This window comes from Aythya ferina (assembly GCF_964211825.1).
Source record: "Aythya ferina genome assembly, chromosome: 12".
Lineage (NCBI taxonomy): Eukaryota > Metazoa > Chordata > Aves > Anseriformes > Anatidae > Aythya > Aythya ferina.
Window position 1 is genome coordinate 11,829,513 of NC_140308.1, and position 27,631 is coordinate 11,857,143.

General features: G+C 44.8%; 1 protein-coding gene across 2 annotated transcripts; it reads left to right on the plus strand.

Moving 5' to 3' along the window:
- The first annotated feature begins 2,118 nt into the window (after positions 1 to 2,118).
- Positions 2,119 to 26,424, plus strand: NUTF2 (nuclear transport factor 2). 2 transcript variants are annotated; one of them, XM_084533717.1, is made up of 5 exons: positions 2,119 to 2,240; positions 11,171 to 11,291; positions 14,338 to 14,409; positions 18,142 to 18,240; positions 25,894 to 26,424. In XM_084533717.1, the coding sequence occupies exons 2-5, from the start codon at positions 11,193 to 11,195 to the stop codon at positions 26,005 to 26,007; spliced, it is 384 nt and encodes a 127-aa protein (XP_084389843.1). In that variant the 5' UTR covers positions 2,119 to 2,240; positions 11,171 to 11,192; the 3' UTR covers positions 26,008 to 26,424. The 2 variants fall into 2 exon arrangements, with proteins under 2 accessions (XP_084389843.1, XP_084389844.1); XM_084533718.1 differs by lacking the exon at positions 2,119 to 2,240 and adding an exon at positions 2,612 to 2,764.
- Positions 26,425 to 27,631: the final 1,207 nt, after the last annotated feature.

A 27,631-nucleotide genomic window follows, 5' to 3' on the forward strand; every position in this document is an offset into this window, starting at 1 on the left:
GGGTTCCTCCACAAAGAATATTCTCCAGTGCTCTGTTCAAACCATTTATCTGTGTTACCTACTGCCTCTGCTCACAGTCCTGCCCTCCATTCCTACGCTGCCTTGTGTGACCTGAGCCCTGATGTGTCAAGGACTGAACAGGGCAGAAGTTACTGGGCCACTGAACGTCATTATGCAGCAGCTGGAGGCTCCCCTGGGAATTGGTGTTCTAGAAAGCATGGACTGATGTGGTTGGCTGGGTGGTGAATGTTGCTCTGATACAGCCTCAGACTTCCCTGTTCTCTGTACTGAGAGAACAGATAAAATTCTAGGCTAGATCAGGGCAAAATTGAAAGAGAGAGAAAGCACCAACAATTTCCAAATTTCTGCTCCTTGCCCTTTTCCTTCTCAGCATCTCACCACAACCCCTCTTTTCTGTCATGGCTGGGAATTTGAGGTCTGTTTGTGGGGCACCCCCCTCCTGTACAGGTTGGCTGCCCTGTTACTCTTGACCAGAGCCCAGGCAGTCGGAAAGGTTCCTGGTATTGTTCACAGATCCAGGCAGCAGCAGCCTTCCAGGACCAAAGGAGGTATCTAAAGCTTTCACTTCCATCCTGAGCATAACAAAGGAGCACTCCTAGGGTCCTTTCCAGCCTGGGGCAGGTCGTGAACTCAGCATTGCCTAAAGCCTGGGTAAGAAGCTGCCAAGGATAATCAGTCAGGGTGAGTGCTGCCCAGCCAAACACATGCCTTTGTTGTGCGCTTCACAGAACAGTCTGGTCTTCATTGTTGTGTGTATTCTAGTTTTTAGACTGCGAAATTTTCTAGGGTAAAATTTCTTGCTTATCTACTTCCATACAGCATGCAGCAAATCAGGGCTCCGATGCTAAAAATGATTTAGAAACAGCTCTCACGCACACTAAAATCCAGTTACTTCCTTTATCAGCGTGATCCATCCAGCTCTCAGCGTCCTGTTTCTACTTTTCCCCCCAAATCATATAGCAATTCACCTTCAAATTCTTGTTGTGTCTGTCTTTCAAATACTAAAAACTACATTGAACTGGGCAGAAAGGAACTACCATGGATGGACCAGCACATCCTAAGAGATACACATTTCACTGTCATGGCTACTGCAGGAACAGTAGAAGGAAAATCCATATTGTGTTATCACAAGGCCTGCAAGTTCCAGACTGGGCCCTGTATTTGGAACTGACTCAACAACAGAAGGGAGAAAAAAAATCACCTATTTGTTGTGCAGTTATTTGTCTGTTGGACTCCACTAGTGAAGTATCTGCTTCTGCGTTCATCGCTTCCAGCTCACGTGGGGGAAGAAGCCATGAGGCAGAGACAGACACAGTGCTGGTACTCTGCAGATACCTTAAGGGAGGCTGTAGCGAGGTGGGAGTTGGTCTATTCTCCCATCTGCCTGGTGACAGGACGAGGGGGAATGGGCTAAACTTGCGCCAGGGGAGATTTAGGCTGGATATTAGGAAGAACTTCTTTACCAAAAGGGTTGTGAGGCGTTGGGATGGGCTGCCCTGGGAAGCGGTGGAGTCACCATCCCTGGAGGTCTTTAAAAGATGTTTAGATGTAGAGCTTAGGGATATGGTTTAGTGGAGGACTGGTTAGTGTTAGGTCAGAGGTTGAGCTCGGTTATCTCGGAGGTCTCTTCCAACCCGGATCATTCCGTGATTCTGTGTGCGGGACCGAGTCAGCGCCCTGCAGAACAGCCACCAGCTGGGCAGCACCCATTACAAGCCACTTTTGGGCCACCCCACAACTCCTGCCCCAACTTCTTTCCCCAGAAGCGAGCTGGGCCTTTATTCACATTTCATTTTTTGTGGTACATTTCTGTGGTACAGCTTTTGTCAGGGGCACTGACGGAATTCCACGAAGCGCAGCCCCCCGCTCCCGGGGCTCCCCTCCCGCTCCCTCACAGGAGGGAGGAGAGCGCCCCCCTCCCCCCTCTTCTCCTCCACTATCCCACAATGCTCCGGGGCCCCTCCCGCGGGCCCAGCGCCTCGCGGTCTCCTTCCTTTCATTCAAATGAGCTCCCCTCGGGCGGCGGCGCGGGGCACGCCGGGACTTGTAGTCCTCCACCCGCCTCCTTAGCACGCTCCGCTGCGGCCGGCCGGACTCGCTATCCCGGCGTGCCGCGGGGCGGGGCCGGGGCGGGGCGGGGAGCGCGGGCGAGAGAAGCTGAGGGGGGTTCGCGCCGCGCACGGGGCCGCCGCCGCCGCCGCCATAGTGGGAGCCGCGGGGTGAGTGCGGGGGGCGGCGGCGGTGGGGCCGGGCCGGGGCTGAGGGGGAGCTCCCGGGGCCGGGACCAGGCCCGGCGGTTGGGGCCAGCCCTGACCTTCCCCGTCTTTGAGGCGCGGAGCTCGGAGGGGCGGCGGCCGGGGCCCGGGGCCGGGTGGGAGCTGCCTGAGGCGGGGTGGGGTGTGTGAGGGGATGGGGGGGTGGGGGGGGGCCGGGGCGTTCCGCCGGTAACGGCCGCGAGCCCTCGGTCCTTGCTCAGCTCCCTGCTCCCGGGGGGGACGCGGCGCTTTCTGGATGCCTGAGGCCGCGGTTCTGGGGGACTTTTGGTAGCGACAGACAAAAAGAGAGCATTGCACGGGTCAGTACGGGGAGCTGGAGAAGTGACTGGGTATATCCCCTCGTTATCAGTGTCACATCTAGTTTCATACACCTCTTGGCTCGCTTTTGTACCGCTTAACTGCCCTCCAACCAGACTCCGAACTCTTATTTCGTGTTCCTCCCTAAAACATTGCAAGCTCTTCGGTAGGTGAGTTGGAATTTATTTGCTTTAGCCTCAGGTTTTCGTTCTTTTTTTTTTTTTTTAATTCTAACGACTTCCTGCAGCTCTCTGCTGGGATTTCTTTGGGCCATGTTAACAAGAAGAGTGCAGCAGTTAGTGGAGTATAGGAGGTTTTGTGTCGGCGTTGCAGTGTCTACTAAGTGCTGATAACACTCTTAAGAATGATTTCTTTGTTGTTTTTAAACTCCCAAGTTCTGGAGCATCACAGACAGCTTTAGTATTTGTGCGTGACCCAACTGTGTGCCTACATACCCAGTGTCTGGAAGTAGGAACTGTTGTGGGCTTGTAGGAGAAAAAGGAAGCAAAGAAGAGTAAAAACGTGGGTTTGGAAGCGTGAGGTAGGTAGGTAGATACCACACGAAAAGTTCTGGGTTTTGTATTTTTTATATTTTTTTCTCCATTATCCTTCTTCCAGGCATATGTTGCAAACCTGGAGTTTAACTAAAAATCGGAGACTCCTCATGTGGAGGTGAGGCTTAACAAGCCATGCTTACACACAAAAAACTTGCTGCTAGTAAAGCATGCTGGAGAATTTTTTTTTCATGTTTTGACTGCTGTCAATCAGTAAGAAAGGCAAGTTTTGGCTAAACCTAAAATGGGGTAATATAATGCAAAATTATCTAGGTCCTCTTGCATTTAGCACCACACCAAAGTACATAGAGCTGTGTTTTTAGGGGTGAGCACCTTTGTGCTGTCTAATTCAGGGCAGTTATTCACACAACTGGCTGCTTGTACAAGCACACAACTGATTGCTTTTAAATGTGCCAAACTTCAGCTGCAAACAGTAAGAAAACTTGCAAGGCTTAAATTGCAGTTCTTGATAGATGATCTATTTAGAATAAAGTGAATATTGAATATTACTTTGCAGAATCTGTCTGTACATGAACAAACCTCATGAAATTTCAATTATTTGCTACAGAAAATGGTTTGTGACTGAAACATGGCATCTCTGCTTCCATAACTTAAAAAATAGTTTTCTCTTAACCTGAAACAGCTGTCATAACAGTCATAGATAGATAGAAATATCTGATAGTCTGCTCTTCCTAGGAGACTAAATCTTATGTTGGTCTGCCTATAAGGTAAAGAAAAGTGCGGTTCAGCTGTGTTCCCCCTCCCCATGCGTCCTCCCTTACCTTAAAGATGGCCAGGCTTGATTGAGTCCCTCCTGGGGAAAAGAGAAGCAACTTCAGCCATGTAAACTTGAATTCAGTTCCTAGATTTCCTCAAGAATACTGTGGAAAAAACTGCCAGATATGGTGTTCAGACTTAACAGTAAAACATTATTTTATACGTAATCAGGTAAGCCAATAATAAATAATTTAAAGTTACCTAGGCTGACACTTGGACTGTTGGGTTGTCAGGTTGTGGATAGGATGAGCATCAAACTGAAGTTTTTTCCGGAGTCTGGCGATGTGTTTTGTTTAGTAATCTTAAGTAGCCCTGTGCTTGCAAACATCTGTAAGCAAAGCAGTATACTTCATGCTGGCGTAATTCCTGCATTAATTTGTTTTGATGAAGTTGGAGGAGACCAAAAAAAGTAAGATTGAGAAGGGGAATGTCAATTTTCCATATTTTTCGTAAGGAAACTGTCTGCTCCTTGTCACTCTTCTCAGTTCTCCCTTTCCATTTTTTTGCTGTGCTCATACCTAGACTTAATTATTTCTAGACCTGCAAGCTTGTTTAGCATAATGGAATTTCGTGCATGGTGCAGCCCATAGCAATTACAAGGTGAAAGCCTGCGTTTGAGTCAGTTTCTGATTGGCCTGGAGCAGTAATTTCCAGATTTTAACCTCTGTGAATCAATCAGCTGCTGTGGAGGTGATGGCAGAAGGTACCTAAGAGAAGTGTTTTTATTTTTTCCTTCAAGTTTGCACCTTGACTGGAAATTTTAAAGGGTTTTCAAGTTAAGAAATATTGACAGCTGCTAAGCTGGAATTTCTCAGAAGGTGATGGAGCGCTTACAGGGTCAGTGACTGGTAACGGGTGGTGTCCCCATGTCAGCGCCCCCAGTTCATCACCCCTGCATTCTGCCTGCCCCAGGCTTCCTTCGTGTGGGGAAGAGAAGGAGCTGAGGGGGCTTAGCCCCAGCCTTCTGCTGCCCAAAGGATGCGCATCAGGAAAATGGAGCTGGGCTTCTCACCGAGGCGTGTTCTGGAGGGCTGGAGACAAAGGGCAGAAGCTGAAGCAAGGGGATTCTGGTTGGGCCTGGGGGAGGCTTTTTCTGCAGCAGGACAGTCAGGCAGCTAAACAGATTTCCCCCAGGGGTTATGTGGTCTCAGTCATCCTTCTTTTTGGAGCAAAGTGGATAAAAAGGCATGGGTGACCTGGGCTAGCTGAATCTGCTTTGAGCTGGAGGATGGAGCTCCTGAAGTCCCTTACAGCCTGAATTATTCAGTGATGCTATGGGAATTTGCTTAATTTCTTCTGTTGACAGTGTATATCTTTGCTAGAGGCGGGTAATCTGGTATCAAAGGATTCTCGGTGTAGGTATTAGGTGATTTACCTGTTTGAGAGACCATTAATCCTGTGATACTGGTCCTCTTGCGTTCCTAGAAAGCATGCACAGGAGAAACTCCTGGCTTTGTATCTTTTAGTGGCAATAGAAAAGAGACTGAGGGAGAAATAGCAGGAAGACTATTTCCCTTTTTTCTCCAGCAGCGTAAAGATCCTCACTGTTTCATTCTGAGCGATCAAAACTGGAGGCGTGGTGGTAGGGGCACGTGCGACAGGAACCCACACAACTGCGAGTTCATCCATTGGCCATATTTGCTTCTGTTAATCAGTAGCGAAGGGTGCAGCAGCGGGTGGGCTGGGGGATGTTTGCCATGGCTCCACAAGTGCCTCTGGACCAACAACACCCGTTAAGGGGAGCATCGGTGCTCTGTTGTGCTGCTCTCCTCATCTTGCAGCAAACATCCTGCCAGCTTGAGGTGTTTGAGCTTGAATTTTGTCTTAGGGTTTAACTTCGGTGCAGTGCTGTGCCGTTTATTTACGCTGGGATCACTTAGGGAGGCAGCGTAGTCACACCTGGAAACTGGATGGCAGATGGTGACATTTTCCCTTTCCAGCAGCATGTTAGAGTATGGGTTTGAGGCTGCTCTCTTTAAATCCTCTTTTTTGGTTTTCTGCAGGTCAGGAGGGCTTTCCTGAGCTTACTTGCTTGTGATGGTGGCTCTTTGATTCCTTGCAACTTCCTTGTCCACCTTAGTGTTAATTGCTGAAGGATACTGCTCATTAGTGCTCATAAATCCTAAATACTTGTTACTCTAAATACTAGTTTTCATTGACATCTTCAGAAATTTTGTATAGAAATGCCAGCATGCCAGGCTCGAATTCAAGAAGAGCTAATTGTGTTAATTGATAGCAGTCAGCTTATGTATGGCCTGCTCTGATAATGCAGTGAGCACCACCGCTGCTTGGGACAAGTATTTGGTGTTTCTCCATCCTGCAGAGGTGCGATGACAGCCCGCCTTCTCCAAGTGTTCCTGGTGCTTTGTGCTTCAGGGAAGGAGATCTGATGGTTCGTCTGTCAACAGGTGCCAAAGCAAAGCGGTGGCTTTTCCTCGAGGCACGCCTCCGAGTAGCTCTGGGGATGCCACCTGAGGAGGAGGACGGACTTTGTGCTGCAGCGTGCTGATGGAATCACCTCCGGGTTGCTCCACGGCTTGTTAAGGCAGCAGTGGGAAGAGTTTTCAGCCAGACCTTGGGCCTTTTGGCAGTCTCTCTCCTGTTGGGGGTGGCTTTGTGTTTAGAAAGGGCTGGTGTCACGGTGAACTGGGAAGTCCTGCGTGGTGTAGGAATGAATTCCTGATGCTGAATGCAGGAGCTTTGTTGTAGGGTCAGAGATGTGGCAGTTCCTTGTGCTGGCTCTGGGACAAGGATGCTGGGGATGTGCCTGGTGCTGCGTTGGTCAGGAGTGGTAGGGAGAGTGGCAGGGCGTGCAGAGGGCAGGAGTTGGTGCTTGAGGGTGTCAGGGTGTGACCTGGCAAAGGAAAACTCGGTGCAGACCTCGCTGAGAAGTCCCCAGTGCAGCAGGGATGGAGTTCTGCAGTGTCGGCACGTACCCATTGAAGGGAAAGCTGCTGGCAGCTGCAACTTCTGTGCGCTGCGTCGGGTTTCAGTTTGAACACTGACTGCTGGCTGGTGTTGGAGGCGGGGATAAATTCTATGATATGAGCAGATTCCATGAAATTTACAGTGAGGTGGACTGGTAGCTTCGCTGCTGAGCTTCTGGAGAGGAGCTGTGAATCAAATGGGCTGTGACTTCCTTAAGTGGGTGCAATGATGTAGGCTTGGCTTGAAGTGACAAAGCGGGGAAAAAAAATAGCTTAAGGAAACTATCTCCTTTTTCCATGGGAATTTAAGGTAGAATATCCAATAATACTCTTATGCAGTGGTAACCCTCAGCAGGTGCCTTTAAAAGGACAGGTGATGCTCCATCTTCAGTACTTTCTGGTTTACTTGAAACCATTCTTTTATCTGGTTTTAATATTAATGGACTGCTCTTGCCCCCATAATCAGACTTTGAGTGACCTATGGGGAGATCTGGGTGAGCTGTGATGGTATCAGGGCGTGTTTGTTCTTCCTTGCTTGGGAGTGGATGTAGAAAGCTGCCTCTGTGATGCACGTATATTCTATACCTGCTTAAAACAGCCTGGTAAAGGATTGTATCTCACTGAAGGGACTGGGCTTGGTGGCACAGATCATCCCTATCTTGTTTGTTTTCTCTAAACTCCATGTGCAGAACACAAGGAAAAGTGACAAATTGGGAAAGGAAAATAGGCATTTTGGGGGAGAGTTGAGTGTATTAAAGAAAGCCGTGTAACCGTACATGAATGGCACTGGGAAAAAAAAAGTTACAAAATAGAGGGTTATGGATTTCAGCAGTATTTTCTGAGTTCACTTTTTGCTTCTCTGACAAAATCAACATTGTGACTTGTCAAACTTACACTAATTTATTTCATGCCATTTTACCTACCAAAACACAAATACCTCCTTTTAAGAAGGAGGTGGCAAAGTTGCCTACTAATTTTACTTTGAGAAACCATAGTACTACTTTCTATATTTAAAGTTCACATCCCTTAATTTCTGCCAGTCTTAACGGCTTTCTCAGTTTCAGGATTGAACAGAAGGCATCTGGTGCTTGCATGAGGCTGTTGTGCCTTCAGGAGCTGGAAATCTCTGGGTCTGAAGGAGACGCAGGGCTAGCGTGCGATTGATCTGAGGTTCATTTGATTGCAGAGCTTTTAAGGTGAACATGTGTCGTGTGGGGAAAAGATTCACTTTGAAAGGGCTAACTTTTTATTTTAGCTTCAGAATAAGCTGGTGGTTTGCCATTTACTAGTCCATCTTAATGTTAGGTGCGTGGCTGTTTAACTAGATTTGCGTTTGAATGTTTAGGAAAGACGTCTGATGCTTATCCCAATTCATGGAGAGCTGAAGCAATGCTGGGCCAGAGGAGCTGAATAAAAGTGATTTTCACTTGGGCTGCTTGCTCTACCGCAGCTTCCACCCTGCCACTGAGAGCTACAGACCTGTAGGTACCTTGAGGTCAGGAATGCAATCAGCAGGCTTCAAAACTAAATACCAGTACGCCCAGTTTCCCCAGCAAGTCCTGGGAGTCCTCTCTAACAGCACAGCGTTCAGGGGAGAGGTGCAGCGAGGACTTCAGAAAACTTCTGCAGGAGCTGGGAGGGAGACGGCAGGCTGGCACGCTCGGACGTGATCCAGGCTTTCCTCCTCTCTCCGGTAAGCGTCTGTGGCAGAGACCTGGGGCTGTGCCAGCGACTGCTGCTCCGTGGAGCTCCCAGCTCGTGTCCCTTGCTGGGATGTGGATTAGCACAGGCTACAGGCTGCTCTGCCAGGGTTCATCTCCTGCTTGTAAGACCCGTCGGGGGCTTGGGCATGAGATGGAGGTGAGGAAATGGGAGCAGACGTATATAGAGGTGGTGCTGCTGCTGCTGTCTGTAGCTGAGCTGATCTCTCCAGTTCTGGTTGTGTTCCCCAGGCCTGGTCCCTTGCACACAGTGGGCATGGCTGCATCTCTGGCTCCTGTGGAACAAAAGCAGGGCTGCACACCAGGGTCTCAGCTACAAGCAAGCTGAAATCAATCCCTAGGACTTCACTTAGATGTTGTTTTTTTCTTGTGTGATCTGCGGTGTAGAAGGGATGGTATTAGGGGACGCAGGATGGTAAGCAAAAGATAGAAATCCTAGCCTGTGGCACATTAAGAATTCATCAGGGGGAGGCTGTTGTGCCAGAGCAGGGACAGGGAAATGACAAAGCAGGAATGCCTGAGCCTGTAACGGTCCCCAGCCTTGCCTGCAGTTCTGGATCCTGGGCTTTCCTCTGCAAGGTCTGCCCTGACAAGCGTGTGGTGAGAGTCCAGCACTGTGTGCTTGGGTGATTACTGGTTGTGGGGAGAGCTACAGGGGCAGTGCGAGGAGCTCATGCTGATGTAGTTCCAGTGGGATTATTTGGGGTACTCTTAAAACCTAGCATGCCTGTCCAAGTACAGGACTGAGGGACCTCAGCAGCTCTGTTTGGGAAACCTCTGCTGCAGCTGAGGAGATGCTGGCAAATCGTGCTGGCACTGCTCAGGCACAGCCTGGATCTGTCCTGTGCCGAGGGCTTCTGGTAAATCTGAGGTGTGGGATGAAGGCTGTTGGAAATCAAGGAAGTGACTTTAAGGTTTTCCTTCAATGTAAATCTCTTAATACAGGCTGAAGTTTGATTTCTACCTCTGCTGTAGGTGAGGCTGCTGTGTGGCAATCACGGAACGCAATCAGCACAACTTGTTCATTTATAAACTCCTGATCTTTTTTTCCTAGTGCTGTGACTGTGGTGGGTAAAACTCCTTCAGCTTGAGCTTGTATGAGTAAAGTTGAAACAGCCAAAAGCGTAAAACGTGAGAAGAGCTGTCTTGTCTGACTGCAGTTACTGCTTGCTGTGGAGGTACTATGAGTGTGTTTTGCTTCTGTTAGGGATTTGACAAATTTTAAGCAGGTGTGTGAGTAATTAGCCTTAGGAGGAAGCCAGAATAACCATAGTGTCTGTGTCCTAAAACAGAATCTTGTGTCTGAGACGCTTTTGAGACTTGCAGTGCAATACAGACCTGTAGATCCTGGTCAGGTATTGCAAAATGGGACAGAGGCTGGGAAATCTTGATGTTTAGCCAGTATAGCTTTGTTTGTTTAAAGTAAACTCAGATCTTAATGTAATGTGCTGGGTTCTCTTCTAGAGAGGTATCAGGATAAAGAAAACAATGCACGCACTTTCCTGAAACAAATAACCGAATGGTAGAGCTGCACTGATCTTGCATGAGGATTTCTAGACTCGAGTCTGGTCTGCTGCACGTGTTGTATGCTTAATCCTCTAAATTAGCGGGACTCACGTTCACAAATCTGGTACCTTTGTGTTTCTACTACATTGGTTGGGAACTGCAGAGTCTCTTGCCAAGTGAATGCAGGGACACATCCTACATCTGGCTTCGGGAAGAAAAGAGGTGAGGAAAAACAATCAGTGCTAACAAAGCCGGGTGGCATCCCTGGGAGGAATGGAATCCTTAAGTAGTTTGCTGCAGTCCAAGAAGAAATCCATTGATCTGGAGAGGTGGCTCTTGATGGGGCCTGGAGGAGTGGCGCACCCAGCATAGCTCAGGCGTGGAGAGCTGGGAACAATCAGGCTGATAGCTTTTAGTTGCAAGGGATGTTCTTTTGGTTTGGGTAGCTCTTGATATTTTACCACCGTGTCTTGAAAGTGCTCCAGGTTCAAAGATAAACGTGGAGTACGCTTCAGCCTCAGTGACAGCCTACAAGAGGAAAGCAGGGCTGAAAGTAAGCTTGTGTTATGCAGATGGCCAGTGGAAGTGGATTAACTCCTATTGTCTGCTGCTGAAAGGAGGCTTCCTTAGGGGACCTGTGGATGGTGGAACAGGAGGGGCTGAATAGGTAAATCGAGTGATGTAAGGCACTCTACAATCTGTCCTTATCAACACTTGAGTTGGTTACAGTAAATGAGCTCAAGTCGGAATAGCAGGAGCCAACTTTTTCAGACGGTGTCACTTTTGAAATATGTGACTATAAGGCGGTAACACTTACTCATCGTGGTTCTTGTTCTCCACTGCTGTATGTGGGTTGTGACCTTTCACTGAAATAGCTCTTGAAATCACCAAACGCTCTAAGTTAAACCATTTAGTAGCCAAGATTTTTATTTCTCAGAGGTCCAGGATACGGAGGAGATGATTGTCCTACGTCTTCTAAAGGAAAATTTTGGCCAGCTGCGGTGGTCTGTGCTCACTGGTGCTTAATACACCAGCCAAGTGTTCTGCTGATTTATGTGATCTTTCTGATGGTTTCTTGTTTTGTTTTACAGTCGCTGGCTTTGAGGATTCAGAATGGGAGACAAGCCTATCTGGGAGCAGATTGGGTCCAGCTTCATACAACATTACTACCAGCTTTTTGATGCAGACAGGACTCAGTTAGGAGCAATATATGTAAGTATCTAGAAAGGGGGGGAGGGCAGGGCAGGGCCCCTCTCTGCCTAGATTTCCCTATTTGGATGTGTGAGAATGCACAGGATGGGATAGTGGGTTTTATCCTGACTCCAGAATATCAGTCAGTGCTATTGCACTTGCTGAACGTGTTTTTTTCTTTTTTTTTTTTTTTTAATTTCTTACACATTTACTTTCTATTTTGAGGTCTGTGCGCCTCATCTATAGGCAGTCAGGCTCATAAAACCCTGGGTTGGCTGGAGATAGAGACTTGCAGTGTGAGAGGCTGGAGGCTACCTTGTGACAATGTTCTGTCACAGCAAATGTGCTAGACTTAGTTTGCCAGTAATTCACAGTCTGGGATTTGCTTGGATCCCTCTTCACTTCAAGTGGGATATGATTTCTGAGGCCTGCCCTGTGTTTAGCAGTACTTGAAGGTGTTTCTTGGATCTCATGCTATAGTAATCCTGGTAACTTGAATTTAAATTTTTAAATAAAGTTTAAATATTTAAACTTTAAGCTCTTTCTAAACTTCTTCAATAATTGATTTGTTTTGCCCCTCATATGGGGGCAAAACAGACTTTGTTTCTGAAATTAAAGCCTGTAACTAAAAGGCCTGAGGAACATCAGCTTTTAGCTTTGGAGGAAGACGCCTCCGGAATATGCAAAGTGCTCTGTGTATGGAGTTTGATTGCTGCTGGTGAGGAATGCTGCTGGGTGGCTGAGCTGTTTCAGCAAGACACTCAAGTCTTACAAGCCATCTAGCAGCATGTCCTGTTTTTCTGACCCTTGCTCGATGAATCATACCAAGTTTCACCAATCCCTGGAGGATTGAAGCTCTTGCAGGAGCACCATCTGATGCCCCTCCCTACACCTCAGCAGTCTCCACAAGCACAGGTAGTATTTACTCTTTGGATTCTCAAGTGTTTGCTGTCTGCTGTAGACTGCTGCCTTGTTTTGACCAAGAAGCTGTGAACAGAGCCCATAAAGCAGGAAAAACCGGAAGCCACAGTTTAATCCACAGCTTGAAATATGAAGTCAGTAAGCAGTTCCTGTCGTGCCACTACCAAAACGCTTTAAATCCTTAAACTGGTAATAAGTGCAGACTAATTAATTCTGGAAACATGGCCATCACATGCAATGAACTGCTTTTTCTACCCTCCAGGCTTTTTTACCTTTCATCATTCAGTGAAGGTACCTAAGGACAGCGGACAGTGTTCCGTGGAGTTTGTAATGCATGGAGGATGGGACCCTGTTTTGTGTAGCCAAAAATTGCTGGAGTTAAATGGAGTACCAAGTTTCTGCATTGTTTTGCAGTTATTTCCCTGCAATTGTTTTGCAGGAAATGCTGTAGCGACTTCTTTGCTCTCCTTTGGGCGCATGGCTCCTTACAATGAAATATTTTCTTAACTCTTGATGTTGTTTTCTTGTCTGTAGGGGTTTTGGGGTAGGAGATGCTTTTTGTTCTTGAAACAGTTACTCTCAGATTATTGATAAAGCAAATGGCCTCGGAGGTGACCGATAGCAGAGAGATTAATTAGGTACGATGTGAAGTTTTAGAGCTCGTTTCCCTCACCAACTTCATCGGTCTTCTGCTGCTCTTTGAAAAACCAGAAGGGTCTTGCACCACAGTGTGCTTATCTGCTGTTTGCTGAAGTGGATTCAGTAAGGCAGGTTCTGGGGTTCCTCTTCCTTTATGGCTTTCTGTATTTAAAGCTTAGAATTGGAATGCTTGAGAGAGTAGCCTCGTTCCCTGGTACCAACACCTTGCTTCTCAGGTGATGGAAGTCAAGGGTCGTACAAGATGCAAGTGATGTCAGCCAGATGCTCTTGTGAAGTGACTGGTTTATGCAATCTAGATTTAAGTCCATTTTCCTCCAAAAGGGACATGTCTGGACTTAGGAGAAAGCTGTGCTCAAGGGATCTTCGCCAGCCTGCATTCAGTTGCGTCTGTGACCCCGAGATGCTTCATGTTCTTGCTCCCAGTCCCAGCTTTATTCTTTTGGCTCTTGCTGCACTGTATTGCTCCTGATGATGCAGTGAAGGCCAGAAGCTTTTTCAGAATGGGTGTGACTGTGTTGTGCAGGCTCAGCATACTTGCTTGAAGGAAGTGGCTTTTTGGTGCAGTGTGGATCAAAAACAAGGGTTGGAGAATCTACCACAGCATACAAATGGGGTTCTTTAGAGCCTGCCATTTTCTGCTGAGACATGCAGAGCTTCAGTGAGATCTGAAGACTGAATAGGGAAGAGACAAGAATTGTGTTTGAGGTGTTTAAACTCAAAAGATGTGGAAGGAACAAGCTACCTGTGACAGGCTGAAAAAGAACTTGGGCTATCATGAAGAGGGTGAAGGTGCTGTTCAGAATTGGCAGCTGACAGACTTGAAATGTTTTCCCCCGAGTTTAAAACTTAATTTGGTTTGCCAGGGTTTAAAACTGGATCTGAGAAGGCAGTGAGCTATGTTAGTGTGAGGTTAGGATACTGTGATTCTGGTTTAAAGGAGGTATCCTCAAAAGAATACAAAGTTTCCTGCCTGTTGCTGTTGCATCCAACATAGCATGCTCTGTACATCCTGCCTCATCCAGTGGAAGAGCAGGTAGACTGAAGCATCTCAATCTTTGCATGCCACACAGGGCAGTCTGTTAGAAAACCTTTACAGGCACATTCTACTTCTCAGGGTGTGAGCAGGATATGCAAATTGGTGCCTTAGTTGGAAGAGCTTGATGGTACAACTCCTTGTCATACTTCTTATATTTTTGTCTGTGCTTGACTCGCGTCCATACCTTTCGATTTTCTTCTGAAAGCTCACTTTGATGCAAAGGCAGGGAGTTTTTTGCTGGAAGAATCATGATAATGAAACTTAATGTTCTTAATTTCTAATAGATTATTCTAAACTTTCAGTTGCTCTTTGTGGTTTCTTTCCGTCTCTGAGGTAGCTTCTGAGTAGCTAGATTCTAAGGATACATGCCAAGTAAGCAAAGACTGTTATCAGGATTGCTTAAAAGTTACCCTAGGCAAGCTGATGAATTTTTTTCTCTTTTCCCCACAGATTGATGCATCATGCCTTACGTGGGAAGGACAGCAGTTCCAGGGCAAAGCAGCCATCGTTGAAAAACTCTCTGTAAGTCTGGAATCCTCTACTGAATGTCTGGGGAGATGGTCCTGAAGACTGTAAATTAGTCACCACTGAAATTTTGATTTAGACTTCGGCAGTTAAATCAAATTTTAATTTGTGCTTCCAGCTTATATCTCCAAAAACATTTCTTGTGGTTTAATTCTATGCAGTGGGGTGTTCCATTGGTGCTCTAATGGTAGGATGTTAGTTGACTCGTTTAGTTCACAAGGTTATTTTGTGATTGCAATTGCATTTGACATTATTAATTAAAAAAAAATAGTTCATAAGCTGATCTCTTGATCTGGAGGAATGAAAGGTGTTTTTGTTACATTTTAAGCATGTTCTGGAAGTAGTACAGCTGACACGTTTGGATCTGCCTGTGGTGAAGGCTAAACACATTACTGCAGGGAGTTTTTTGTTTTTGAATACATAAACTTCAAATAAGTTTTGTAGTGAAGAATTTAGGTTCAGTGAAGCATTTCTCAGCTCTTCAGATGTGATAGCTCTGGTTCAGCACTTTGAAGCCACTTGTTGCCCTTCAAGTCAAAGGAACCTTCTTCATGTATTGAGACTGAAATTTTCCCTCCATGTTTTAGTTAAACTTGTCCAAGTTTTGTCTTTTTGAGAAATTTCATCCCTCTTGTAAAAAAATTGGTGTACTTACAAGCTGTAGTGAGAGCTGAAAGTTTCTCTCGCAAGATCTGTGGAGCGTATGCTCTGTAGCTCCTCTGACATTCTGCTCAGAGCGTGGTACATTGGACAGAACATGGCATAGTTTCAGGCCAACTCTTCTGCACTTTGAGAAGGAAGTCTGTTACCTGGGCACTTGTCTCCTTGCACAGTTATTGCTCCTGTGTTGTGGAATCTCTGCTTTCATCCATGGTGTCCTTAACTGTGAAGGCTGAAATTTGCCCCTGGATCTGTGATTCAGATGCCTGCATTGCCTTTAAGAATACCACACACCTCAAGAACAGTTTGCAGCTTTTGTACTTCTGCAGTCTTGTTTTCAAGCATCAAGAGGCAGCATTTTCCTTTACAGCAAGATCTCTGCTGTGTAACAGCAATGCTGTCGCAGCTTTTCAGTCTGCTCTGCCAGATGTTGCTCGTACAGTTGGGCGAGGTTGCAGAGACACTGCTTTGCCAGCACTAGTGCACCTGTAGCCTTTTTACAGCTTACAGAGTGGGAGCTGACACTCATTCCTTCTGTCTTAATGTGTGCTGGGGTGAGGAGTTATTTAAACTAGAGTGCCTGTTCTCCTTGGGGGGGACAGCCTGTTCTGGCTTGAGTGTTTGATAAACCTTTAGTTCTAGGAGCTTCGTGGACCAGGGAAGAAGCTGGGACAGGTAGCTCGAATGATGGAACGTTTCCAGACCTGCTTCAGTGCTCTTCACATCTCTTGGAGGCAGAATCCTGCTACAGTTTGGGCATCCTGCATTAACCAAACTTATACAGAATCACTGCCAATCAATCAGGTGGTCTTGGATTTAGCTTACTGGATGATGTAGGCTTTTGTCTCAGGATGGGCAGCTCAGAAAGCAGCGTGGTGTTTGCAGGATACTGTAGGAAGTAGTCTCAGCACTGCCAGGTCCATCAGAGAAAGCCAAGGAAGGCTGCTCTAGAGGAGATAGCAGGAGGCATGAGAAGCAAGCTTAGTGTGATAAAATGTTGAGCAGTCTTTGCCAGAAGTGAGTTTAAGCTACCCGCAAAAAAATGTGTTCTTGCAAATCTTAGCTGACTTAAAAGGAAGGTTCCACAGTTCTGGTAGTGAAAGTCCAGACAAATTCTCAAAGGACACTAAAAGCTTTGCTTGTTCTGGCTTTTCACTTGTCGGCCACGTTTATGGTACTCTGCATGTAAAGAAATACTTCCTTTCAGTACAGATGGGTATCCATAGGCAACCATCCATCTGAGGTAGTTTTCCTTAATCTCAATCAGTGATCTTCCCTATCAGCTTACCCTGCAGTGGGATTTCCACCCCTGTGTATCAGGAGGAATAGCTTGTTTGACTGGCCAGCCGTTGGGGCCCTGTTCTCAAAATGGGACAGCCAGGGATTTGAAACAGGCAGCATCTTCCCTGGCCTCCTCTTTGGTTTCATACCTCTCTTTTGGGGGGCTCCTGAGCTCGAAGCCTTTTCCTTCCTTCATCTTCTCTTCGCAGTCTCACCTCTCAGTCATCTTGTAATGCTGGAAGCTGGGTTCTGGGTACAACAACCGCGTTCATTCCCGCTTACCCCTCTGCATTTTCAAGAGACTTCTTGCAGGACTTGCTCAGCAGGTAGCTGTTGTGAAGAGGTGAGACTAGGTGTTGTAGTACTGTCACTTGTCAAAGGGTGTGCAACATCCTAGCCTGTGCTTGTGCAGGCTGGGCGTGCACATTGCACGTTCAAGTTCAGGATGGTGACCCTGGAAAATACTGTGCTGGAAGCTACACATCAGTTGGCTTATTCTTTTTGGTTCATGGTAAGTTGGGAATTACTGTCCCAGACAAGAAGAAACACTGCAGGCTTTATTCAAGAGTATTCTTGGATCCTGCCTCTCTGTGGTTAGAGGGCTGCTCTGTACACTTACTTTGTTTCCCTGGGTCCTGATCCTTCCACAGTTTTGTGCTCTCTGTTAGCCAAGGTTTTAGCTTCCTGGTATTCTTCATTAAGCCTAATTATACTTGTAGGGCCAAGTCTGTTCTCCACATCCTTGATAGTAGCACTTTTTCAACTCCTGTTCCTATGCCTAGGCCTTCTGTGAAGTCAAGGCTTTGACGCGTTCTGCGTTACCCTCTAGTGGAAAGTGCGTGCGTGGGTCTGTGTTAGCCTGTTTCCAGGAAAATGGAGCAAAGTCCAAGTGCATCCTGCAGGTTTAAGTGACTGCATCATGTGCAGTGCATTGACTGGGTAACAGGCACGTGAGCTCTCAGAGCTCCATCTGCCAGAATGGCACTCCTACAGCATCCAGCACCATTCTATCAGAAGTTGGATGAGCTTATGTTCGTGTGACAGTACTCTGAGATCCCCTCGATATCCAGTGTTTGCTGCTTGGAGTCATCAGTGGTTGGAATGCGAATGTGGTCTGAGATGAAAAAGAAGGATCACTCCACACTGTCTGGTGTTTTCCAAAGTGTGTACCTTGCACTCCTAACTCCAGACATGTTTATGTAGCTGCTACATGAACATGAAGAGCTTTTTTCCACAAATGCGTGCTTTTGCTCCACTGCTTTTGTTCCCTCCTGCTTGGCACATGGCAAAGATGTTGCCAGTTACTGTTTTGGTTCCCCTCAGATGCTATCTATGATCAAGGAAAGAGTCAAATGGAAAAGTGGATGTGAGAAACTCAAATCTCAACCACTGGTTCTTGGTCAAATGCCACTCCTTTCTATTTATAGCCACTCTAAGGAAGAAACAAACTGGGAGTTGTTAGATCATGCACTCTTTCAACACTGTTCTGAGCAGAGAAGCTTTCTGCCTTCATCATATGGACTTCCTGCTTGTAGATGAACTGGAACTCCTAACGCTATGTAACTAGACTAAGAAAAGGCATTACTTAATGTATATGGCAACATATTTCATGTATTTTGGTGCTTTAAAAATACTGAACTGTTGTGATCCAACACAGCTTTGTATTGAGTTGCAACAACTCTCCATGTGGTGCTACTGAAATAGTCTTAATACTTCATAATGTTGCATTTGTTTTGCAAGTTAAATAATGCAATGACTTCATTCTTTATTTTTCTCTTTTCATTACAGAGCCTCCCTTTCCAAAAAATACAACACAGCATCACAGCACAAGACCACCAACCTACACCTGACAGCTGTATACTCAGTATGGTAGTTGGACAGCTTAAGGTAAACTCTTTCTATTCAAGGGTAACAAATGCGTATGTCTTAAATTTTTGCAGGATACTAAATCGTCTAATTTCTGAAAAGAAACTTGGGTGGGGAAGGAATTCTGGTAAGCTTGCACTGGGATGTCATTCTTCTGTTCAGGGTTGTTGAGTAACTGTTTGTCTATTCAGATAACTAGCACTAGGTAAAATCACCTGTAGTTTGGCAGTCATTTGTTCATGTCCAGCAAGTTAATGCGGTTTTTACTATGCACATGAGTACATAGGCTCTAGCAAAGTCCATTTTTTTCCTTACTCTGATGAAGTAAGATTTTAGTGTCCTCAGATAAATTTCAAGTGTCCAAGTGTTCTTGGACAACAGAAGCACACCTAGTTTAATGTTCTCTTTGATGTAACACATACTAAATCACAGCTCGATTAATGTGTTTTGTTAGCTGACAACCCTTCAGTAAGACCCTGCTTTTCATTTGTTACCTTAATTATCTTAACACACAGGAATACAGTCCTGGTGTTAATGTAGTCTAATACGCTGGTTTTTATTCAAAACCAGTTCAACAACAGGAATGTTGCCTCTGAGCTCAAACACTTCTTGCTGAAGGAGCTGCGTCTTGTGAAGAAGTAGGAATGTTTTACATTGCTTACATTGCTGCTTAAGTTATGAAAATGAACTACATAAAGTTACTCAGTCTCCTGCTTTTCTGAGGAAATGTTACATCTTAATACACCAGGGCTATAGACCTGTAAGTTAATGAGGCGGCTTAATGAAAGAAGTCCTGGAATCTGTATACAAACAATCAAAAAAACCCTCCTGTATGTAAAGTGACTTGTAGGCAGAACTTGCACACAGTGGGCAGTGTTTATTCAAAAAGCATGAAATTGCCATAGGTATATTTTTCAGAGTTAGTTTTGTCGCGGTTTGGTCTGGCCATACTGTCAAGTCAGGGCTCCAAAGTCATCCAACCTTTATAGTTACTTTAGACCAAGTTTCTCCTAAAATAGCTATTTAGGCTTCCTTTCTTATGTTAACTCTCAGTGTCACTTCTGGTATCAGAGCGTTCAGGCTTCCTCCAAATGTACAATTAACTCAGTAAGCGCAAAGAGGACCGAAAGTTTGAATCTGCTTGCTTAGCTGTTTCCCTTCATTTTGTTGGGGGGCATCCACTTCTAGGCCTAACATAGCTTTGGCTCTCATTAAAGTTGCTCCTGCTTCCAAGCTGCAAGTTGGATTCCAGCCTTCTTGTTGCTCGCTCCTGCTTATACACACGTACTCCAGAGAGGAATGACAGCCTCATGTGGCCACAAAGCACTGAATTGCAGGGCAGGTGTGAGGTCAGACATGCTGATCTCATCTGTCTGACTCCTGGGTGTGCACAAAACTCGGTGATGCAACCAAGATTTCTTTTGAGTCCATGTCTTGGGCCAGTGACAGCTGCATTTGGTTATGCAGAGTCATGTTTTTAAGGTCATTGCATAATCACCGAGCAGGTTATAGCTTGCAGCAGTGATTTTGAGGTGAACGCTAGGCAATCAGTGCAATTTCTTAAAAGTTTGGGTTTTATTATCCTTTAGCTACAGTCATTAGGATGGTAGGTGCAGTCAGAGCTTTTCATAAATAGCAGTTATTGGAGTAGTGTTTCTTACTGTGCTGGCTTTATACTCTGAATAACTTCAGCTTGGTGAGCCATACCTGAATAGTTCAGGGATTGTATGATAGTGCATCTAGTTACTTGGAAAGAACATTCTGGATTGATTATATGCTTATTGTCACTACCAAATCCAGCTTGTTTGTGATTTTTATATTCGGAGAGGCATCTCTTTTTCTCCATTCTTCATCTTAGCTTTAAAAAGGGTAGTACAGTGCTTGGAAATGCTGCTCCTCAGTGAGGAAGTGTCCAGAAAATCCAAATCTTTGAAGTTTTTGCTTCTGCCTTGTGTGCTACTCATCATTACAAATAGACAAATATTCAGCAAGTCTCTAGCATGTGTATAGTAACCACTTCTGTCAGTACATGAACCTAGCTGTCATAGTGAATGCTTTTTCTTGTGCTTGTACATATGCTAGCGATCATTTTGGCACATCTTAGTGCTGTCATAGGTGTGATAAAAGTGACAGAACAACAGGGTTTGGTAAGTAACTCACTAGAGTTGGTAAGTAACTCAACCCGTCTCTAGATGGGGTTGAACAGGACATGCTATAGCACAGAAACACAGAGCTGCATACTTAGCTTTATTTAAAGGTAACCTTCTTAATGGTGTGTCTGTTCTTCACAGCTCTAATTCTGTTTTTTAAAGGAAAAGTAGAAAAATTTGCTCAAGGAAGAGGACTTTCAGAAACAGCCCTATCAGGACTTGAAGGGATGAGCCCTGCTTACCACGAATAGTTATCCCAGTCACACGACTGAGTCAAATTCTTGAAAGCTCAGTACAATTAATGTATACGCTTTGGAATTCTCTATTTTTGAAACCTGCCTTGTATTCTGTAGTGAAGGAGCTTGCATAATTTTTTAAGTAATACAGGAAAGTAACTAGGCCAAAGTACCTGTAACATGCTGTTTCTAAAAAGTCATTCTTGGCATGATGCTTATGTTTTCAGAGGCCTCAACTGATTAAATTGCTCATCCAAAAAGTTCAGAGGGAAACTCATTCTGAATTGAGCTGTGCGCATCTTTGGCACTTTTTTCTTAAGCCATTGTATTTTGATCTTGTTTGGTTTTAGTGGGAGCGACAGGACAGAATACTTGAAGTAAAACCTTTTATTCCCCTTCATATAGTGTGGGGTGAGCTGTTGTCACAAAAAATTGTCCCAAAACCTCAGCTTTTCTAACTATAAAAGAAAGGTTCTCAAGAAATAACAGGACCAAGGACTACTATAGTCAAACGTTTTTCCTTACCGCAGCATTATGCCTAAGAAGACCTGCATTTTTTTTAATCCTTTGGCCTTCCCTTTTGGAGAGTGATATAACTACTCAATTGACATCATAACTGCCCCATGACAAAGCCAGGATGTGTATCTGCCTCTGTGCTTTTCCAGTCTACAGCACTGTGAGCTATACCTATATAACCTGTAAAAATGCAACATACCTTTTGGAACAGATGTCAGTCCCCTCAAGATAGGTAGTAATGTTGTTAATCCTTATGTGGAGGGATAATAAATGTACCTCTGCTTATTCTAATTCTGTTCTCATCAATTTTTATTGCTGTTCATTGTCTGGCTGTGTGCATCCTTACTTAACTAGGAAGAGTAAGCATCAGTTTAAGCCTTCAGGAGTGAGTGTCACGTGGTGTGATGCCAGTTCACCAAAGTTCATCCAGAATATTACCCAGTGTCTTCAGTCTGCTTCACCTGGTAACTTATTTCTCCTCCTGTCATGCTCAGGCAGATGATGACCAGGTTCTAGGCTTCCACCAAACCTTTTTGTTGAAAAACTTGCAAGGTGCCTGGGTGTGCACCAACGAAGTCTTCAGGCTAGCCCTCCACAACGTTTAACCTCTGCCTTACCTCTGTTCCCTGCAGTCCTCGCTGTCCCGGTTGAGTAAGGAGCTTTCTTCTCGCTCTTCTGCTGTCAATTAAGTTCGTGGTGGCTGAGAAGCATGGCTGTGGTTTGCACATTCTCAGAGCAATGTGGAAAATCTGCAGCTCTACCCAAGTGTGAATTTCGAAGTGTTTGTTGCCGAATTAATTATGACAACTAATTGTTATGTGGTGTTTCTTGGTCTTAAAAGGGAAAGGAAATTTGCAACCCAAACGACTGGATGGTTTTGTAATGCATGGTGGATACTTACAGGCTTTAAAGCAATGCTTTTAAATGAGGCTTAACATCTGAAAGAACCTGTTACCTTTAGTCACTAGCTTCTCCTTTGAGCTAAAAATAGCTGCAAGTACCCACTTCATCATACCCACTTGGTGATTTCGGTGGGGTGATGGTGAAAGGAAAGTAAAATCCTCTCTTTCCAGATGAGGAGAAAAGTGTGTTTTTTTTTTTTTCCAACTACTGCTCAATAGTGTTGTGTTTTTTTTTTTTTCCAGCTAAACTTGGGTTACAAGGTAGAGTAATACTCTGACTAATGGCTCTGTAAGTTGAGGACTTTCTACACTTGTGGGCCCCAAGGCCAGCAGGGCTGTAGGAAAACTGGGAGAGGCCAGAAAGCTGCCAAGATTAGCAGTATTTGACAGCTTGGTGAGCCTGGAGAGGAGGTGGCTAAGGACAATACACCTGCAATGCACACGGAAAGTAGTTCAGTACTTCCACTACTGACTGGTAGTTGAGTGTCTCCAACAACCTGAAGGCAAACTCTTGGTGGTGCCAGACAGTGTAAGAAGGGACAGTGGCAGCAAACCACAGCTTGGGACGTTCAGATTGGACACAAGGGAGAACTTTTTCTCTTCAGAACAGTGAAAACCTGCGAAGTGTTGCCTGGACACATTGAGAAGTTCTTGGAGGCTTGGAAGCCTGCTAGACAAAACCATAGCTGATGCAGTGCTGCTGGCAGTCCTGCTCTATGTGGGAGGCTGGATGGGAAGCCAGAGGAGTCCTATCTGATTCTATGATTTTTGTTTTTAATTCTGAGTTGTCATGAAAAAATTGAAACTACATGAAGGAAAACTTTGCATGGAAAATAAAGCCTCTGTGTTTAAAGCCTGTGCTCATGTCTGGAATGTAAATTTTGAGTTGGACACCACTGAATTTGGAGTGAAAAGTAAGGGTAAAGTTTCAGTGAGGCTGTTCGAACTGTGATGAAGATCCTAAATGGGCATGGATTATTCTGTCTCTTCTAGAGCATCTCAAGTATCTTGACTGTGGGTCTTCGCTTATGTTACTAGTCTACTCCCAAAATTCTGAATACATATAAATTTAATTTGCATTTTAGTCTAGGGTTTTCTTGTTTTAGAGAATGTTGCTCCTCTATTCTGTGACTTCATTGTGGGAGGTGGACATATGCAGAACAGCAAGGGTTTGGGGAAGAACTTTTTAAATCTTTTTTTCATATGTCCAGTCTTGAATTGCATAAGGAAGGATGAAATTCCTGTCAAACCAAAGCACTAGCAGGTGGGGTGCAGCTGCACTTAACACAGGCTGAGGAAACCTACTCTAAAAGCAGTGTCAGTGATCTGTTTTTGCAGAGGTACATTTTTAGTGTACACTCATGTCTGTAACAAGCAAATACACATTTGGTGAAAACTACTTGGGCAACCTCAAGTAGATGCCTTGGTGACCTAAGAGAAAGAGACCAGAGGGCAACTGGGAATATGCTAAATGCTTATTAATAGTTGTAATTAAAAGTGGTTCAAGCTGGTAGGATTCTTTAGTGGTTTAAACGAAGCCATTGGAAAGGAGCTGAAATGAACATGAACTCATTCTGGCGTAGTCAAAAGGGATAGCATTAAAAAAGTGCTTTACAAAGGCCGATTTCAAACTTTAATGCACAGCTTTCTGATGCTACTCAGTTTTCTTAAAGATTCCTTTGTGTCCAGTATAAACTATCGAGTAGTAGTGAGACCTTATTAGGATTTAAGTGGTGTTTGATACCTAGGAAAAGCTAGAAATGACACAAACCCACAGGTTTCTGTGCACAGGCCACCTCTTCAGGACAGTTAGGCAAGCATCTTTCTGGGCAGATCTAATGGCGATGGCAATTCCCCTGAAATAATTGGTGTGACTGCTGTCTTACATGCTATTGAACTAGATAGATGGCTGGCCTAATCCAACACAACTGCTGTATTCACATTGTGCTGATTACTATGGAGCTTCTGCCTAATGCAAAAGAAAGCATATATCAGCATGACAAAAGGCTGCCCAGTTCATCCTGCCGTTGAACAGTGACTTTATTAGCACTTGCCTGATTTGAGGATTTTTCTTTCGTTAATTTGTTTACCGAATACTTGAACTTCCTGATACTTCTGGCTGTAGTTGGTGCTTTCTTATTCTTTGGCTGCAGGAAAGTAGTTTCCTCATTCACTTTGTCCTTCATGGTTTTATAGTATTCTGATATCTTTCCCATTCTCCCACCCAATCACAGTTTTTGCAAGCTGGGGAGTCACACTTAATTTACTGTTTTCAATAAGAAACTTGTAGCTGGATAATTATTTTATTTTTTTTACCCATTTCTGGCCTTTCTTTATTCTACCACTTTTTTACATAAGTAATGCATGCAGGATTTGGTATGTGGGTGCTCTGTGCGTTTATGTGGTTGTATAATTATGGGCTTTGGACTCTTTTCCTAATAACTGCTAACACTGTTTGCCTTGATAGCTGTTGAGCTCTGAGCTGATGTTTCCAAAAAAAAATAATTACTTGTAATGATTTCAGTATCACTTTTCCTGAGAAGCAATAGCTAGTCTAGCACCCTTTTTGGTTTTCCTCCATGGGTCAGCATATGCTGACACTATTCCATATACTACTTTTTGTTGTTGCTGTGAAATAAATTTGAATGCTCCTTTTACGCTCCAGTCATGCACTCGATCTTACCAGTGCTCTGGCAGACTTCCTGCTTCGTGATGCAATTGTTGTTCTTAGCAAGTTGTTCCTCAAATTTGACTTGTTCCACAGCCAGTTTATCACTTGTATGAATCTTACATTTTTAAAAGATGTTGTTTATAGCAGTCTCCTTTGTTCTTCAGTCTTTTTGCATTTGCTTTTCTTGATGGACAGCAGAACATTGAGAGTAAACATTCACCATTTTGACAGTTTATTTCATGTGTTGCTTTTCAGTACTTTATGCTTTTCCCCTTTTCCTTAATTTGTAGTAGTTGCACTGAAAAAATAAAGCTTAAAATCCTCCAAAAATGCTAAATTGAATACATTATAGTCAGTATCAGAGGATTGCTTGTAGCTGGGTCCTCTGAGCTGTTCAGACTAAGTCCTATTGTGATTTCCAACTGTTGTTAAGGCTTTAATTCCTGCATCATATCTCTGGGAAGGCTGGTAAACATCAGATGGGAGAACTAGACTCCCTATAATACTATTCTTTCATTTTGTAGTCCCTAATCCCTGTAAGTGTAGTGCCCTATATTATAGTGCACTGCAACTCACCTCGCTGAAGTGGTGAAGGAAAAAGCTGAGGCACTGCTGGGAAGATTTCACCGTGCTCATTAACACCTCACTGCAGCCATAGCTATTTGCTCTGAGCTGTTTCTGGCAGTGGGTGTAGGAAGCACTATGCTGCTGGCCAGTTGTACCAGCTCAGAGAAACTTTTTAAAAGCCACAATCGTTACAAAGATCATTCAGGCAATATTGTTGCTATTGACTTCCAGAGGAAATCCCTCCTGTGATCAATCCAAACTACAGCAATTCCAAATTAATTTGAAAGTGCATAGTCTTGCACTTGGTTCCTGGGCAAGGTCCAAAGAAAACTTGTGGCTCAGCGCAGTGAGGCAGGCATGCCTTTATTGCTGTTGTGAAGTTGCCAGAATGAGAAGTCTGTAATTACTGCAGAAAACCCTAACAACCTATTGCAGGATTTCTGTGTCATTGGGCTCTAGGTGTTTGCAAGCAACTTGGAACAGAACCTCTGGTTGTTAGTAGCTCTCCAGGTACTAGGTATCTTACAGCATGTGATGTCACTGTTAACATTAGCTTTTAAGTTGTTTTATCACTCTTAAAATACATTTCTCAAGAAAGAGCTTTTTAAACTTTTTTTCTTCTCTTTCCACAGGCTGATGAAGATCCTATCATGGGATTCCACCAGATATTTCTATTAAAGAACATCAATGATGCCTGGGTTTGCACCAATGACATGTTCAGGCTAGCATTGCACAACTTTGGCTGAGCTGGCGACCCCGAGGCACCCGTGCTTTTTTTTTTTTTTTTTTTCCTCCTCTTCTCTTACTGATATTATTCACACTCACGGAACATTCCAAATATCATACACAAACCTGCAGCACTGCAGAGCGCGAGCAAGCAAGACCTGTGACCTGCCCTTCTGCTGAGTTTACATTGTCACTAGATGAGTTCCTTGTGCATGATGTTTGGAAGTTAGACTTAGCTGCATTTGACAAGAGAAATTTGTGTTGTACCAGCATGCCTCGGAAAGAATTTATAATGCAAAAGGTTGTTGTCTATGTACTGACAAGATGCTCTATAACCCAAAGAAATGAAAGAACAGCAGCCTGTACAGCCCAGTTATTGATTTGTTCAGATGTTTCAATGCTACGTTACACAATAAAACCATGAGATTTTCTTAGCAGTTTAAATTGATTTAATGAGTTGGATATCAAGTATGTGAAGCTGCTCCTTGGTTTGGATGCCCCTTTTCTGCCTCCTGGGGAAATGTTTATGAACCTAAAGCTCTCAAATTGAGAGCACTTCGATAGTTCTGCCTGTAAAGGTGATTCAGGTATTCCCTTGGTCATGCAACTTCTTTCTTCCCTCCTTCTCAGCACCTGTTCCTAGCTCAGGTTTTAACATTAACAGGTTACATCTAACATCTCATCTGTTTTATTTTACCACTGCACAAGCCTAAAATAATTCACAAATCTGACAACTGTGGTAGCCTGTGGTTAATCTTCATTTCTCACATTAACCCTCAAAGCTGAAGAAACCTGTGTTTTACTCAAAAACAGACATGCATCACCATTTTTCCTCATAGGCAGTCATGTATGATGATACCTCCTGTAGTGTCCTCCTTGAGTTTGTATCCAGCTCTCAAATCCTGGCCACATTTGTGCACTGTGTTGCCCTTCTCGTATCCATCCCTTTGTTATAATTTGAGCTGGGAGTTGGTACTGCATTTGCTGTGCAGGAATTTTTTTTGTACACGGTTGGCTGTCATATATCTCCACCCCTGGAGGTGGCAGCATTTCACTAGCGAAGGGACTTCCCAAATTGTTTTTACTCTTTCCAGCACGAGGTGGCATGTGAGCAGAGTCACATACGCTTTACCTCCAGTCCTGACTAAGCCATTTGACCCAGTTTTTCGAGGACTTCACTGCCTGGCTGAGCTCAGGCTTTCCAAGGAGATGGAAGCTGGCACAGGGGAGTGGTGGAGTCACCATCCCTGGAGGTCTTTAAAAGACGTTTAGATGTAGAGCTTAGGGATATGGTTTAGTGGAGGACTGTTAGTGTTAGGTAAGAGGTTGGACTCGATGATCCTGAGGTCTCTTCCAACCTAGAAATTCTGTGATTCCTTACACCTCTCGGCAGAGCTTGGGGCTGTGCTCCCCAGCTGCATCCCAGGCAGCTGGGCGCTCAGGCAGCTCTGCTGTTTCCCGTGGAGGAGCCTTTCTGCAAAGCTGACGTTAGGGTCAGACCCCTTTTGGGTCTGTGGCATGTTTTTACACCCCTGCGCTGCCTTGCTGCTGTTTCAAACCCAGCAGCGTTGTCCTTTACCACAGCATAGGGGAAATTGTGCTGGAAGCTCCCCTCAAGGATATTCACTTGGAGGGCACACTGAG